The sequence below is a fragment of the Eupeodes corollae genome, chromosome 1, assembly GCF_945859685.1.
Source record: "Eupeodes corollae chromosome 1, idEupCoro1.1, whole genome shotgun sequence".
Lineage (NCBI taxonomy): Eukaryota > Metazoa > Arthropoda > Insecta > Diptera > Syrphidae > Eupeodes > Eupeodes corollae.
Window position 1 is genome coordinate 131,239,957 of NC_079147.1, and position 17,561 is coordinate 131,257,517.

Sequence of the window (17,561 nt, forward strand, 5' to 3'; positions counted from 1 at the left end):
TGTTTTTGACGTTTGTCTTTCCTTTTCTTCGTATTTTTTCTCATTTGATTGACTTCGTGTTTGTGTTTAGCTGAGCTAATACCTTAATATGGGAATTTACGTGGACGATAGGTACACCGAGCGAGCAACGAAAGTAGAAATAAAAGATATTTGTCAAAATAACGCACAGACTTAAACATCCGAAAAATCTTCGTGTAATAATGCGCTCATCACCGAATGACACTTACAAATAAAATAGCCGATTAATCCGCAATAAATACATGCTCTGTGTAGTACCGGACTATGGTCTTGAATTCTGCATTATATTAATCTCCTATCATGTAGAAGTGAATATCATCTGCAGTTTAGACTTTTCTCTCTATCTCACAAACATAAATGTTAAATTTATCATCACTTTCTGGCAGAAATAAAATTTCATCAAATGTAGTCTTGCCCTTAGTTCTCTTATCTCTTGTGTTGCCATCTATTGGAGAATGTATATATTGCAGAACTAGCATGCCATCTACTGTCGAACCCATAAAACCAGTCCAACGACCAACACATCTAAAGCAATTCATACTCAATACGTCACTTTCGTCTTTCTTGTCTTGATAGATTTTTCGCTGAGCTAAAGGTCGTTCACGAACAATTTTATTCGTCAAAAAATAAAATTGCTTTTACATTGCAATAAAGTGCTGTGAAAATCATTTTCCTTGGAAAAAACAGTGTTAGGAAAATAATAATACTTAATATCAATCAAAATTTCAATTTTAAAAGTGAGTTAAGTATGGAAGAAGGATAGAAACTTGTGGCAGACAAAATTAAAAGAATTGATTGAAGTGCAAAAAATGTGTCGAGGGCTTCTCGAATGTTGGTTGTAGTTGCATGAAATAAAGAATGTGTGTGCGAGACGAGTGCGGCTATAACTAAACAGAAAATTAGAATATTTTGTTATGTAGACTCTAACTTACCACCCGTGGTTCAGTTTTTGTCCACATCTTAAAATTTATATTAGTTATTGGAAAATATTTTTAAAAAAATTTCCCCTAAGCAAGAATATATTTAAAACTAATTCCGTGTGAAATGAATTGAGACATTAGCTAAGCTTATGAAATAATAGGCTAAAGGGTTTGAGTGATTTTCATGGCAGAAATATTGGCGTTATTTACATATATATTCCATGACGAGCTCCGCTTTAATTTTTTTAGGTGCAGTTTTGTAATAATATTATTGTGAAACGGGCTACATGGAAATGAAAACTGCTTCTACCAACTGCTCCATTCCAAGCTTTTCTTTGTATGGTTTTCTTGAGCTGGACATTCGAACGGATTCTGAAAACTTTCTAAAAATTAGGCAAATATTAAAATAAAGTAGTCTGGATGTGTGAGCGGGGCCAGAGTTTGTGGTTGTTGTTGCTTTTCAGTCGAGGCAGATGTTCGGTCACAATAACAACACACTTGCTCTTAAACAGAGTTGCTTTGACTTAGTAAAAATTGAAAAAAGAATAAAGCTACTTTAATATATGTACCTGTCCATTTTAATTGACACCACTGTCAGTTTTCTTTTTTGTTATGCACGCTTCTCAAAGAAAGTACAACCATTTTAAAGGATGCACAAAGCATTAATATAAATTTTGTAGTTCTATTATTTTTACATACACAATAAGGTGTATATCTATTGTGAGTTGTTCCCAATTTTTAATATCATCATGATGTATATTCTTTATAAATAATGAAGGACTGAAGAGGCCTAATAAATGTTAAAATATTTTTAATAATTTCTTTATGAATTTCAAAATAATATAAATTTGCGTTTAAATCGGCAAACAAATTGTATGGCTGCAGCTCTGCATTAAATGTTTGTATTTGCATATTAAAAAAAAATGTAGTTAGATATTCGAAATGTAATATTTTGAACGTTACAAAATAAAATTGTTTAATTCCTAAAAAAGCCTTTCAGTTAATGTAGACTGCAGGCAATATGCCTGAATTTCATTTAATACAGCCAACAAACTAATTTCTATAAATCAAATCCCACCTTTTCAATTCAATTTCGAAAGTTGGGGATCTTACTGTGTAACTTTTAGTAATGTTAGTTTAGTTTACAAAAGAGTAATTTGTATCCTACGCGGTACATGCAATCCATGGAGAGCAATGATAGAACTACACCTGACGTCTCTTTTTCTTACTACTCGGAACAAATATTAACTGTTGTCATTCCTAAACTGTATGATCGTTACGATTTATAACAATCCCCAACTCAACCCTAGGAGATGAGTTGGAAGAAAACAATGAACTGGAATTCAATTTTCATCCAAATTGAACCAAAGAGTTTTAAAGTGCAATAGATGCAAGTTTTTTGTTAATAATTTGTTTCATTTTGTTAAAAAAAATCGACTCAGAATATTATTTTTATGAAATTTCTCAAGCAATTTAAGAGCAGCTTCTATTTTTCTTTATTTACTGCGATTTAAAGAAAGAAACACATTTTTTTTAAATTTTTAGTTGGTATTGCAGTTCAACAATTTTTAACAATAGTCGTTTGTTAGGCAGTAGAACACAAAAGAATAAAGGGAATTATTTTACTTTATTTATTTACAAATAATATTTGTAGATTTTAATAATAATACAAAAAATAATAACAGAATCTCTGCAAACCTGCCTTATAAAAGAGATTGAGCAGCTCTATAACTTTTCCGTAAAAGTATTCAAATTAGTTTCATTCTTCAAGCAGTTAATGTTATCGTAGAAAATTGAACTTTGTGCACTGCTCAACCTATAACGCTGTTTAATTTGGGTTCTATTTCTCCAACATAAAGTTTGACTGCTTACACTTAAGCTAATCCATCTGATAAATAATTCGGTAGCAAACCATTCCTCATTTTTAAAATAAAAAATCCGCATCAAACGTTAATTTCTGTTTCACACTCATCCAAAACAAACATTCAAGTAAAACACGAATAGTACTTAGTATAAATATTGAATCTCAAAATAATTCTCATACCCTTATTTTGTTGTCTTTTAAGTCTTAAGTTTGAAGTTTGCATTACAATAATTAAATAAGGTCTAGCAATAATTATTGAAGTGTGGCAAAATAATGGCCATAATGGTCCGAAAAGCTAGAAACACTACAATCGAAGTTCAAAAGGAATCTGGTGCTCTTTTTAAGCTAGGTTAGGTTAAGTTGATGGGCTGGCAATTGCTTATTTTACCAATACATTTAGATCCATTCTGATACCCTGAAGTATTGAACTTCCAATAAATAAAAATAAATAGGTATATAAAACCCGTGATGAGTATCGATTGTCTTGTTCTTGCGTTTTAAAGGTTTTATTAAATGCCAAAAGTTTCTTTCCTGGAAGGTCTTCGAGTTTCTCAGGATTATGGAAGAAGTGTCTGCCTTACAGTAAATTTTTAAGTGTGACTGCCCCTTGCATCGTTGCACATATGATCGGTAGAAAGCCGCTTTTTTGTTTTTAAAGCGGGAACTGTTCTTTACAATTTTACCTTTTCCAGGACTCTCAGCACTATCAGCAGCCTTGATCGGTTGTTTGGCGACGAGCCTGTGTTCTTCGGTCTTTTGGAGGAGCTCTTCGAAGGTCTCTGGTTGTTTGAGAGTTCCTCACCTACCTTAACTATTCCGTTCATGTTGTCTTTTTGTCGTTCGTCTGTGTTTGCTGTTAAAGTCTTTAGCCTGTGATCGGATCTGCTCAGAGCTAGTTCCCTTTTACCGTTAATGAAAAGCAAAGCACCGAACAATCATCTTAGCATTGCGTTTTTGCCTGCGTATTATTTTTCTTCCGTTGAGAACTCAATCCTTGTGTTACTAGCCTTGTTCTCAACTACAATTTTAAAGGAAGGTACGAGGGTTATGAAGTCGTTTGCGTTCAAGTTCATTTCGTCCCAATTCATTTGCCCTAATCTCCTTATCAATCTCTTGCAGTTGGATACTTCGTTCCACGTGGAAGTGGTCAATAGACCTAAGGTGACACTGTCAACTTTAATTGCCCCGATGTTAATTAACCTCCATGTCTAGGTTAGAGAATGGTTTGAGTAAGAGATTCTCTTTCTTTACATTCATAGGATGCCGTTCCTGTTGATATCCTTACTGTAATTTATTGTTTTGGAGAAGAAAGGAAAGAAATGTATTATTGAGAACGAGTTTCAAAGTGTTAAAGTGGTTTATCACTAGACTGAGGTGCTACGCCAATTGCGGTAACCGTGACTTAAGCCAAATCATTCCTTCTAAAACTTACGGTTTTCTTTGCTTGACGTTAAGCAACACACATAACTTAATATCAAAATAAAAAATAAATAATTGTTGGGGGAATTCAGTGCTATATACATAATTACAATTAAATAGAAGTTAGAAAGTCATTATAACTTAGGAGTTTTCTACTTAATTTTGAAGGACCAATCATAGATTACACATTTTTAAACTACTTATTTCCCATTGTTTTTTTTGGAATAATCTAAATGTGCGTAATTTTGAGAGTGAAGAGATTTGTGTGCCAAGCCCGGATTAGACCACTAAGTTAGCACAAAAAACCCTAAATTTCTTTATCATTAAATTTTCAAAATACGATTGTGATATTTTTAACTTTAAGTATCTAATTGTTTCGAACTCGAAAATCGTTGACTTAAAGATATATGGTTCACAAACGAAATAACCAATGGATAGGCACTTTTTGTATAAACGCGTACTAACTGCGTACAGACACTTATTTATTGCCATAATTTGTAGTAGAGTTTAGTAAATCATGTAAACAGAAAATTAATAAATGTTTGTACCTTTTTGTTTATTTTATAAAACTTCATGTGTTGTTGAGGATATAAAAACAGTTTATTTTAAATCTTTCAATTTTCAAATTATTTTTGTCTGTACTTCATTTATACTTTTTGTTGCAATATGAACAGAATAATTATTATAGGTGTAACCTTAATACTTAATTTGTTTTCTATTTTCAGAAGCCGAGTTGCTCTCCTAGAAATACATAACATCATTTTCAATTAGACACATTCATTTCAGTACAAATTCATATTTACGTCAGAAAATATTTCAGGAAGCTTTGAAGATAAGGTTGAAAAACCTTAAAGAAAAATCCATCGGTACGAATAGCTCTTGATTTTTATTTCAACTGAAAGACTAAACTAATAATACGTGTGATAGAATATCATAAACAAATATGCTTATAAACAACCCAGAAGCGCTTAAAAATTGGCTTGTGATAATACTGGAGCCGCTGTGAGTATAACATTATTATTTTTAGTAGCATTTAAATAATTTTAAAAGTTGACTTTTTTGTGTGTCATTTGTAATATTTTATTTTATGTTTCGAATTGTTTCGTTTGATGCATATAAAAAACGTCCGTTTTGTTTTCAGCATATTCATTGGCTTAAATTATTGTTAAATTCATATTTTTTTAAAAACAGATGATATTTTTTGATAATAACCCATTCTTAGAGTGGATTTTTACTTGAAAAAAAAAATCTCCAATTATTCCTTACATATTCATACTTTAAATGCTTAGAAAAGAAAAAGTTTAAAAACAACGAACAAAACAACAGGACCACTTTAAAAAATGTTGAAAATTATTATATAACTTCTCAATTTATAAGAGGAATGTTATTTTTAATACTGAAGTTTTAGCGGTATACAATTTGAAGCATTAGCTCGCAAGACCTTATCATTCTATAATACTGTGTTTTTTTATTTGTCCGAAACAGTTTTAGGCTTTTGGGTTTTCTATTACAAGGAGACTTCAGAGTACAAGTACATCATACCAAAAAGCATCACCTAAACATTCTAATATTTAATAAGTTCTTACTGCTTTTCTTCGTGAGTTACATGTACTGGGATTGTTGTTATTGCATTCTATAAATCACTAGGTTTAGCAAAGAGGATCCCTCTAATTATAGCCCCAATGAAGATGGACCATGATGTAGAAATATTAGCGCAAAAACAGGGAAGTTGATTCAAGAATAAGAATATGTATGGAATCTTTGACAGCAGTAACAGGTGCCGAAAAAAATATTGAACGATTTTGATTTCGTTTCGCGTAAAGACATCTTTACAAAATCTGGTGGTATTTGAAATTTGATCGTTTGGAGTAACGAATATAAATTCAAAGTGTTTGGAAATAATTAAAGACAGTTCGTGCATTGTACGTGATATGTCAACAAAATAACGGCCCGTAGCACTGCTCTTGGATTTTCAAATTCAAGTTTAAATCCATTTCTATTAAATTAATGACATGATTAAAGCTCTAATTTCAATAACGCAGAAAATGTATAGATTAGAGAATATTTCATAGCACTACTCGAATAAACTGTAAAACGTGATTTAAAATGTAGTAAATACAATCTGTATACCCGTGGCTTGATAGCTTGTACGTTAGACTGTCATCCCAGGCTTCTGGGTTTAGTCTCAGCTACCAACATTTTTTTTCTTCTGTGAGGAATTGACAAATGTACCGATTTGGAATAAAAACTGTAGACCGCCTCCATCCTAGGGATTACTTCAATACGAATGTTTGAGAGTTGTGAGTCATAGGTATGTGTCCAATTGTATTTTTGAAATCTGAGAACTTAAAAAATGTAGTTAAAATATAAAGTTTTCAATTAATAAATTTATAAAAAAGTCTCCATTTAAGCCTGTGAACATGAAATTTTAATCGGATATGTAAAAGAAATTATATTTGCACCGTTTTATACATATGTTCTTTATTTTATCAGCTTTGATATTCTTTAACTAATAGTAAAAACGTAGATAACCTCAGGTGAAACTTGTTTTGATCTGTACGTTAACCTGCATTGAATCTAAACACGTTTAGATTGTCCTCACGTTTTTTGTTTTAGATTGGTTAAAAAATTGAATTCTTTTTGTGTGTATCCTCTGAAAAAAATATCTGCAGGCACTTACATATATGTATATATGATTCTTACAAATATAACAAATTTCCTTGTCACTTAAATATGGTAGGCTCAGATTACACAAGGAACTTAAAGGTGAGGCAAATTGTTAATAGATTGCCCACCTACTATTTAGCTGCTTTTGTCTAAATTTGCGTCAGTATATTTTTGGCAAATTTGTTACTTGAACTCTTGTCAGATAAGTTATTTTATTATTGAATCAGTATTGTCGCGATCATTGCTTTATTTATGTTCCAATCCTTGTAAAGTTTACTGTAAAGCAAAAAAGGAATTATTTCTTAAAAAGTCACGTTCTACAAGTGGACTATTATTCAAACGGATAATTAAAAGAAATATTGTTAAAATCCATAGATACTATAAGTTTAAGATCTTAAATTTCATCGTTGATATCTAAAAGTTTTAATAAAGTATAATACATTTTCAATGAATTAAATAGTTTTTATTTTTGTAGTTTGAAATAATTCATTAAGTATTTTTGTTTTTATTTTCACTGCTCCGAGTACACAAAACCCACATCGACCCATAGATTATTTTTCTTTTAGTTTGTTCTTGCTTAGTTTCTATTAGAATACTTTTTCCCTTTTTTACTTTGATCTGTCCTTGCTGTCAATCTACCAGAATACTCAACAATGAATTTTCACTTCTTCTTTTGTTTGACATCAGATTCTAGATTGACAAAAGATTTGCCGCTAACATTTTTTTTTTAATTCAAATAAGATTTGTGTAAGCATTTAAAATATTAGGTTCTTATTAAAAGCTTAAATTATGGTTTTAAAATTTTCAGTGTAAGTATGTTTCTAAATAAAATTAATTGCTATCATATTATATCTTTACAGTTGTGATGCTGATTCATCTGCACTAGCCCGGTATGTTTTGGCTCTTCTTAAAAAAGAAAAGCCTATAAATGACTTGAAAAACGTTATGGTCGAGCAGTTAGACGTTTTTTTAGCCGAAGAAACAAAACCCTTTGTAGAGCGTCTGTTCAATGCAATTACATCAGAAGAATATATACCCGTTATGCCCTTGCCAGCCACTGAACATGCGGCTGAGAGTATTCCTGCCGCAGCCATAATTGGTACTGACAGAGAACTTACACCACCATTAGATGATGTGAGTAATGATAGTCTTCCTGATGACACGATACTCATACCCACCACACTCTTATTGCAGACTAAAACCAAAGAATTATTTAATAAAATCGAAGAAAGCAACAGTACTCCATCAACGGGTGAAGCTGTCACAGAAAACTTGGCTACTGAATGCACGGCAACAGAAATAACATCTCCATCTTCGTCGTCGGTACCAATTGCACCTCCACCTCCACTAATGGGTCCTACCAAAAGTGTAAGTCCATTCAAAGCAACTTCAGATAAGGAAAACCAACCTCGTGAAGCCCGGCGTCGAAGAGCCTCCCTCAGATCCAGATCTCGTTCACGATCAAGGTCTAATGAACGCATATCGCGCAGGTCAAGGTCGCGAGATCGTCGACAAAATGAACGAGAGAAGAATACTCGCCAATTTAGAAATAAGTCTCCACCTTTGCATGGTGACAGAAGGGATAGGAGAGCTCCTGATCGCAGACGTGGAACTCATATGAATGATGAGAGATCTCCCAGAGTAGGTTTCGCCACAAAAAATCGGACAAAAAGTCATTCAGCATCCCGTAGTAGATCACCTTCAATAGAAAGACGCAAGGGAGGAGGATCACCGCCGGGTGGCGTTAACAACAGGTCACCAGTTTACTGTAATGAAAATTTAAAGAGACAACGTTGTCGTGACTTCGATGAAAAGGGTTACTGTGTTCGTGGAGAAACATGTCCATGGGATCATGGAATAAATCCAGTAGTTTTTGAGGGAATAAATAATTCTGCATTGATCAGTATGTCTTTAAGAGAATATAACCCAGACGCACCGGATCTTTGGTCCCGTGGATCATCTTCGGCAGCGCCCTCTGGGGGAAACACTGCAAATACCAGTAGCGGAACAGTTGGAAATCCATTCAGTTCTGGCCCACGTAATAGTTTCTCACACAAAGGTGGCACTGGAGCTTTATCTGGTGCATACCCTCGTGGCACCGGTGGAGCTGGTTTTCGTCCTTCAGTGCCGATTTTTCCCTTTCCTCTTAATTCGGCAGCTACCCCTCTTCAAAGAGAGTTGATCCCAGTGCCAGTAGTTGATGCAAATGGCTCCGGCGGAGACATTTCAGCAACACAGTCAAAGCGTCGTTTTGAGCTAGAAGACAGCGTTGCCATAGCAGAGGGTCCAACCAAGCGTAAACTACCGCTTTCAAGTCGTCTTGGCCCACGTATTACGAATATTCAAAATAATTGCTCTTTAGAATTGCGCAAGGTACCACGAGGAATGAATACTATTGCCCATCTGAATAATCATTTCGCAAAATTCGGAAAAATAGTCAATATTCAAATTTCCTATGATGACGATCCAGAGGCTGCCATTATTACATTCTCAACTCATGCTGAGGCAAATGTTGCCTATCGTAGTACAGAAGCCGTCTTAAATAACCGATTCATCAAGGTGTTTTGGCATAGTCAGCAGGAAAGTATGGCTGGAAGTGCAGGCAATACACAGATGACCACCCTCATGAAAGATGATGGTGGTGCAGCTGCCCCGGTCAATGGTAGTGTACGCAAAAACTCTCAATATCACCTAAGTAACATTTCGGCTGTTCCCACTCCGTCTGCGGACGCAGCCAAAACACCATTATCTATGCCAACCACCCCAGCCACGCCAACACCAGCCACGACAACGGCTTCTAATTCGCCGACAATCGTCGCAGCGGCCCATGTTCCACCACCATCGCTGCGAGTAAAAAATAATACTCAACGTGTTACGCAAGCAACTACGGCTATTATCCGCAAAAAACAGGAAGAACAAGCTAAAGCAGTTGTTCAATTAGCTAATGGTTTACGAAAACGCAAACACGAGCTTCTCCAAGGTTACGTAAAGCAAATGAAATCGGCTGTTGAACTCGTTGAACGCTGTGAACCTACAGATCCACAACGTATTAAGACTGTAGAAACCATAAAAATTCTTCAAGCTACTATCGACAAGCTAAGGAAGGAAATAGCTACGGAACAAGAGCAAATGGCTGCACAGATCCAAAACCAACAGCCTCCCTTGAAAAAAACTAAGGAACAACAGAAAAAGGAACTTCTCGATATAGAACTTGAGCTTTTTGCACAGCAACAAGAGGGAAACGACACAACAGCCATACAAAAACGTTTAGAAGATCTTCAACGTAGCTTAGGAGTTGGATCTAGTACTAAGCCACACTTTCCATTAAGCGGAACAAGGACTAATAAGCATGTTCGTCCACAATTACCAGCGGCCGGGTCAACTAGTGTTGACAGAAGACCGAAATCAATTGTCGTTACCGGCTTTTCGAGCGAAGACTGTGATTTAGTATTGGCTCATTTCAAGGTAACTACAACATATTATTAAATAAGATACAAAAAAACTTTTTTAATTAATAAATTGTTAAATACTTTTTTATCACCAAATTAAAAATGTCAAATGTCATAGCCCTATAAAAACTTAATTAACATTTTGTTGTGTTGATGGGCAGTGCTACCGAACCAATAGGCGTTAGAACTTTTTTTGGGTTTTATGACAGCCCAAATAAAAAGAAGTTTCCCAATAAAATAACGCCAAGATATTAAACATTTCATATCGTCTAAAAATGGCTCTATCGCCCAAAAACTTTTTCAGAAGAAATTGCCACAAAGCTCCAAATCAATGTCATATCATATAGCCCAAATTACTAACTAACACACCACCGAAAAGATGTAATTTGTTTTCCACATGGGCATTCTGACAAAATTTGTGTTTATTTTGGATACTAAGTCGATTTGAGTTGAAAATTTGAGCGCCCAAACCCAAACATTAAAAAAAAAAAGCCAGATCACCCAAAAACTAGAAACGTCAAGAAAGCTAAACAAATATATTTGGCTTTATTTAATTTTCAGGAAGGAAAAGGCCAATAGTGATATTTTTTGTACGACATATCTCTTTTAAGACTTTATGTCATTTTATGATTTGGGTTATATGGCGTTTGTTGATAAGACATAAGAAACGATAGAAATTATAAAGTAATGCCCAATATAAATGTCACAAATCCCAACCCCTATGTCATAAAACCCATGTAAAAATTAAAAACGACATTTGCTTTAGGATTTTTTTTTTTAATTTTAGGTCTTTGTGACCAATTTTTAGATGTTATGACATTTTAAGATTGAGCGATATGGTTTTGGGCGAAAAGACTTAACACTTATTTTTATTTCTTTTTGGCGTTTTGAATATATTAATTTAAACGGCGAACATCTTTTAAAACCCCAATCGATATTTAAACAACTATAATTGAAATTGATTGAAAGTAGTTATCAGAACTAGTCATCAGCTTAGAGTATAGACATTATTAAGAGCCTCTTAGAACCGCCAATTCACACAAATTTCTTAACATTTGTATGTAGTCACGTCTAAAGTTCTGGGGAGTCATTCCGTAATTTCGGAAACGATAATTGTCAATGTTTGTTCAATGTCTGATATTTTTCTAAATCAGCTGCAGTAATAAACCCAATTTTGTCCAAGGGAAGGAAGTGAAGACTCCATTTTATCCACAGGGAGCATAACTTGGCTTCAAAAATATCTGTTGTTTCCAAAACTACTTTGGATTTGTACTTTGTGCAAGAGCGCCCAAAGTTTCAATAGTTACGCAAATTTTAATATTGAAGGTATATACATTATGTACATATGTAGAACGACAACCGTCTGGCAAATTTATTGTTTATATCATTATAAAGTCCTCTTTTGCAATTCCAAGACCACAATTGTTTTATTTATTTAACAATAATTAAGAGAGCTTACTAATGTTTTGTGTATAAAGAAATGCTTACATATGGGTTAGAATAGATAGAAGGTCCCATTAATCTCTTAATTTTCTTCGAGTTTTTAATTTCATTTTGTAACAAAACTTAACTACACCAAAACTTTTGTACTTAAATTTGCTTAGTTATCAATGGAAATTAATAGCAGACGATATTAACTTAGCTATCGTGCAAACGTTATCGTTTTGACGATATCACTTTGATGATTATCGTCTTACGTGAAGTGAGACTATTGTCGAAACGCTATAGTTTTACGGGACCCCCCTGGTCAGAAAAAAACGTCAAAAAAGGTTAAACTTAGAATGGTGTTAAGCATGTATAAAGTCTATCTTAAATCGGTCAGATTTATCCACCCGATCTTCTTAATCGGTCGTATTCAAGGTATGATGGTTAATGCGTAGGACTGCCTCTGCCTATTGACAAGACTTATTTGTGTCATGCAAAGTACTTTCTTAAATAAGCCGTTTAAATTTAGCGTAAAAAGTATTATAAAATTAAATTGGGTGGCGCAACAGTCCGTTGTGAACCAGTGCCTAGTGACTTACAACTCTCAACCATTCCAGTGTGCGAGTACTGTACCCAAGACCCCTTGCATGACATTCCAACGCACTAACCATCATGCCACGGGTAATACAGGGTGACAACACAAATATGCCCATATTTTTTTTTGAAATAACTCCAGAACCAAAGCACGTACAACAACGACACAGATTTTTTTTCGAAAATACAGATTAGACAAATTATTTATGAAATATTACATCTATTAAATGATGCCCGTTTTGGCTTACACAATCGTTTTATCTTTTGACAAAATTTTCGAAGACATTTCTTAACATTTCCTGCGTAATCTCAGAAATTTCTTGTCGAATGCGCGATTTTATATCCTCCAAATCACGTACACGAGTCGTGTAGACACGCCCTTTCAAATATCGGGAGAACGAGGCGGCCAAGCGAAATCTGTCGATCAAGAGAGTAAACGAGTACCGAACGTTTTTTTCAACAGAGTGAGCGTTTCAGGCAGGCAGTATGGCACGTCGTCGCACCATCCTGTTGGAATATTGTTCGACTCAAACGACGTCTACGGTGAAGTTCGGGGATTAGGAAGTTGCTTAAAATGTTTCTGTACCGCTCTCCGTTTACCGTTCCATCAAAAAAGTAGGGACGGACAATACCCCACTCCGCTACCGCGCTACAAACCATCACATGCTGGCTGTGTAACGGCTTTTCGTGTATCCAGAATGGGTTATCTTCGGCCCAATACCTAAAGTTTCGCTTGTTTACGGCGCCGGAGAGCTCGAAATGAGCTTCATCGCTCATTAAAAGATTATCCAAAACGATCTCACCATCTGCCAATTTTCTAAGCACTGTCTGAGCGAAGAGTAAACGTTGTCTGTAGTCGGTATCTTTCAATTCATTGGTTATCATGACGGATGAAAATTCAAATCTTCAAACTGATTCCCTTTTTAGGCCCAAAAAAGACGCGTGTCGTCGCGCTGAACACCGCGGACTAACCTGAATCGCTTCACGGACTCAATCAATGTTTTCAGCCGTACGGACCTTTCTCGACGGGCCCGGGCGCTTCTTATCGGTTGCCTTGGCGGAACCACGAAAATTTTGAACCCATCTGTTGACAGTTTTCCATGAAGGCACGCGTTTATGACGAGGACCTTTGAACTGACGCCGGAGTGCACGTCGTACTTTTACATACGAATTTTCGCGAAAATATGACTCGACGCAAAATGCTCGTTCTTTATCGGTATAACTATACATGACGACTGATAACAAATGAAAACAAATTTGTCTTACCTGTACTTCAACTGGATCGCGCATTCGACAACATAGCAGTGTTACCACCGGAGCGAGACAAAAAAGAAATATGGGCATCTTTGTGTGGTCACCCGTTACGTAAAAAGTGTAGGTCCTCTTTACCCGTGGCATTACTCGCAGTTAGGAATAGTCAAGAGTTTTAAGTTACTAGGCCACCCAATTTATTTATAAATGACACAAAAATCAACTTACAAAAGAAGATAGTACTTTTTAAAAACTAATAACACTGGCCGACAAATTTAATTTTTTTGTCAAACAAACAAATACTTTTTTAAAAAATTAATTTGTCCTGAATTCAAATCTAGCCTCAAAATTTGTCTATCACATAAGGTTTTTAAAATATGGTAAATACAACCTAACTCGGGTTTTTTAAGGCAAATTTAAAACACGCAAACTGTAGCAAAGAAAAAATGTTTTTCTTTTAGATACAGTTTAAATCATTTGGTATGTTACTTATCGCGAGTCGAAAATTCGCCTTAAGTCGAATGTTTTGGTGAATTAACAGTTTGGTGGTATTATCAATAGCGTTCGTCTTGATATAATTAAATTGTTTAGATGAAGGAGCTCATTTCGTTTTTACATAGTAAAAAATACTTTTATAGATTTAGAAAACCACTACGAATCGTATTAAAAAAAACTACTTCTTAAATTTAGATAGCCCCAAAAAGCCTTATATATGTATGTGTTTTTTTTTCGAATTTTAATTATGTATATCGCAAAAACCTTACGCGATAGAGTCAGATTTGAACTAATGCTATCAAGACCAATTGAAAAAGTGCAATTTAATTGGCAGGAACAAAATACGTCAAGCAGGTTAATCAGACTTAATTTTATAAATAATAATCACTTGTTTTTCATTTTTAAACAGTGTAATAATTTTAAAAGTATTGCAAAAGATGGTATCCTACATACACCTATATACTTAATTCAAGATTTCGAATTTATGATTTCCTGTTTCCCAATTCTCTAAAAATAACAGCTAATGTTTGTTACAAGGTATTTATTTAAAAAGTAAAATTAAATTATAGAACAATTCGAAGGCTTTCAAATAAGGTTTATAAGGACAGTTCTTGAAAAAACCACAAAAAACCGATCTTCGCCTATATTTTAAAGTTAAGAAAAATACCTTCAATTTAAAACCAAAATTATTTTCCACAACAATTTTTTTGTGTTCGTACCAGAAATAGATTATTCCTTTTAATCTGGTTTGAAAAAAAAATTATTTAGCTTAAAACCTCTGTAAAGTAGAAAATTCCGAAAAGACATGCTACTTTTAACAAATTAATCTTCATTTATTTTAAATACACTTCCAAATATGTTTATACTTTGGCTAAGGCAAATCAATTGGTGAATTCTAATGAAGCGTCTTTGTATCTTTTCAAAAAACTGTTTTTATCCCATCAGCGAAATACGTTTCATGAAACTTAATATTAATTAATTTTTTACTTACATCATTTATATTATTTCAATTAAAAAAAATTAAATTTTCATTTACACAGAGTTTCGGTGAGGTCATGAAACACGATATAGACAAGTCTATTCCACAGCTTATAGCTACCTATGCTACTCGCTCCAATGCTGAACAAGCAGTCCTTCGCGGAAAGGTCTTTAAAGACAAGCGTTTACAAGTTCGTAGCAAAAAAAAACTTCATAACTTTCGTAAATAATTTCTACAAACATTTATTTTAGATTGCCTGGGCACCCATAGTTCAAACTTCTACATCACAAATACTTAGCAAGTCTTTCTCGGAGAACAACAACGCGGACAACAAGTCAACCGATAAAACCAACACAGGCAACACTAACGTTACCAGCGACATGGACACTACTGACACTCTGCCAGAACTTCGCCTTGAAGATGAAGAAGAGGAAGATGAGTCTGAGGATCGTTCTTGGCGTCGTTGATAGCGCTACATCTATATATATGTAGGCTCTAAAATCACCTTTACATATGTAGTTGCAACACCGATCAGTCGTTTAACTTCTTCATGACTGATACAAAACATGTTTTATAATTAAAATGATTACAAACCAACCTATTATAATATAATTGCGAAACGCTTTTTAAAATATATATGTAAACAAAAATACAAATGTAGTTAAACAAAAAAAAATAAGCGTGCTCAGCAAAACACCTAGACTATGAGATATATAAATTATATAAGAATATTATATATAATGATGTAAATGTAAATTTAAACATTTTTTTTAGAAAATAATACTTAGTGAAAATAAATTAAAGTAGTCTGTATGTTAGTGAATAACATAGAGTCTAAAGAATAATACAGTTCTTTTAAGAACAAGTAAAACAAAAGCGTAAGAATATTAGTATTGCCGTATGAATTTCTAATGAAGGCTCATTTATGTATAAAAATAAACTTTTTCTTTTTAACAAAAATATATTTTCGCATCCATTAAATCGAGTCGACATTTAAAATATTTGTTTGCAAGATAAAAACAAAAATTGTTATTAATTTTATTTAATTTTATTAATGAAACATAAAATATTATATTCTAAAGAGAAAAGAAATGAACATGAACTAAAAAAAAAACAAAAATAGAAACTGATAATAATAAAATTATAACAAAACAGTGCAAGTTTTTCATACAAAAAAGTAATATTCTCGAAAAAAATAAAGAAAGTAAAATAAAAACAAAATAAAAAACCCAAAAGAAAGAAAACAAAAGTGAGCTAAATTATAAAAAAAATAAAAAAAAAGGAAAACAAAAACAAAGACACATAAATTAAGGTGAAAATATAAAAAGAAACTGAGTAGCTTACTCAACAATTTTTTTCAAGCTAAAAAATGTCTTTTATTGTGGGGGGGATAATATATTAATGATCCGGGATGTTTGTTAACTCCCAATTTTTCCACAGCCTTCACGTTAGTACCGGTACTAGTCGTAGAATCAGTGCTCACATCCGTATCAACCAATTTCTTCACATAAGTTGTATCAATTTGAAACCAATTATGTTTTAGTAATTGCTGCTATTTTATTCAACTTGGAATTTTTTCGGCTTCTGATTAGTGAAATAGGCAATTTAAATGTTCTTATTGCATATGCATTATGCTCTCTGCTGGACTTTTGTTACAAAAAAAACATATGCATATTTGGGTGGCTACAATTTGTTAAAATTTTAAAATATAAACGAAATACTTGGAAGTTTTTGGTTATAAAAAATACCATTTACATGTGTTCATGACCAACGAAGAACCGAAGGTGTCGATTTCTCGTCGTTCTCAGGAATTAGGACTGTCTTACGGCACATTATGTTTTTTCTTGCATTTGGGTCTGCACATACATCCATATAAAGTCCAGCATCCAGCAACCACAACAACTGAAGCTAGACGACTATTAACAACGACATAATAGAGACGTCGAATGGGTGCGTGAACAGCAGGCGGTGGACGGCGATTTTTCGATCAAAATATTCTTTTGCGACGAAGCACATTTCTCACTCGGTGGATATGGTATGTTAAAAATAAAATTGTCGTATTTGGGGTTCTGACAATCATTAAGTAATTGAAGAGAGGCCATTACATCTACAAAAATTCACTGTTTGGTGCGCTCTTTTGTCCAGAGGTGAAACCGACGATGAAACTACTGTCACCGCCAATTCGAAGCGTTGTGGTCATATGATAACCGTTTTTGTTTGCCTGCTATTGAAGAATACGACGTGGAGAATATGTGGTTTCAACAAGACGGTGCCACATGCCACACAATTAGAGCAACTTTATTGCCCGCCCGCGTTATTTCTCGTCGTGGAGATATCAACTGTCCGCCAAGATCATGCGATTTACGTAGTCAAGGAAATTCCCCTCCGACGTAGTATACAAATTTTGGCTATAAAGATAGTTGGCACTAATTTTGACGTTTTACAATTAGCTGTTGAAAGAATTTTAAAAAGATTCAAAC

The 17,561-nt window shown here is 33.9% G+C and overlaps 1 protein-coding gene across 2 annotated transcripts; it reads left to right on the top strand.

Moving 5' to 3' along the window:
* Positions 1–582: 582 nt before the first annotated feature.
* LOC129938374 (zinc finger protein swm) lies at positions 583–16,201 on the top strand. 2 transcript variants are annotated; one of them, XM_056045885.1, is made up of 6 exons: positions 583–755; positions 4,947–5,223; positions 7,749–8,022; positions 8,083–10,353; positions 15,143–15,271; positions 15,333–16,201. In XM_056045885.1, exons 2-6 carry the CDS (start codon positions 5,165–5,167, stop codon positions 15,546–15,548), a joined length of 2,949 nt encoding a protein of 982 aa, XP_055901860.1. In that variant the 5' UTR covers positions 583–755; positions 4,947–5,164; the 3' UTR covers positions 15,549–16,201. The 2 variants fall into 2 exon arrangements, with proteins under 2 accessions (XP_055901860.1, XP_055901859.1); XM_056045884.1 differs by having other exon boundaries at positions 7,749–10,353.
* Positions 16,202–17,561: the final 1,360 nt, after the last annotated feature.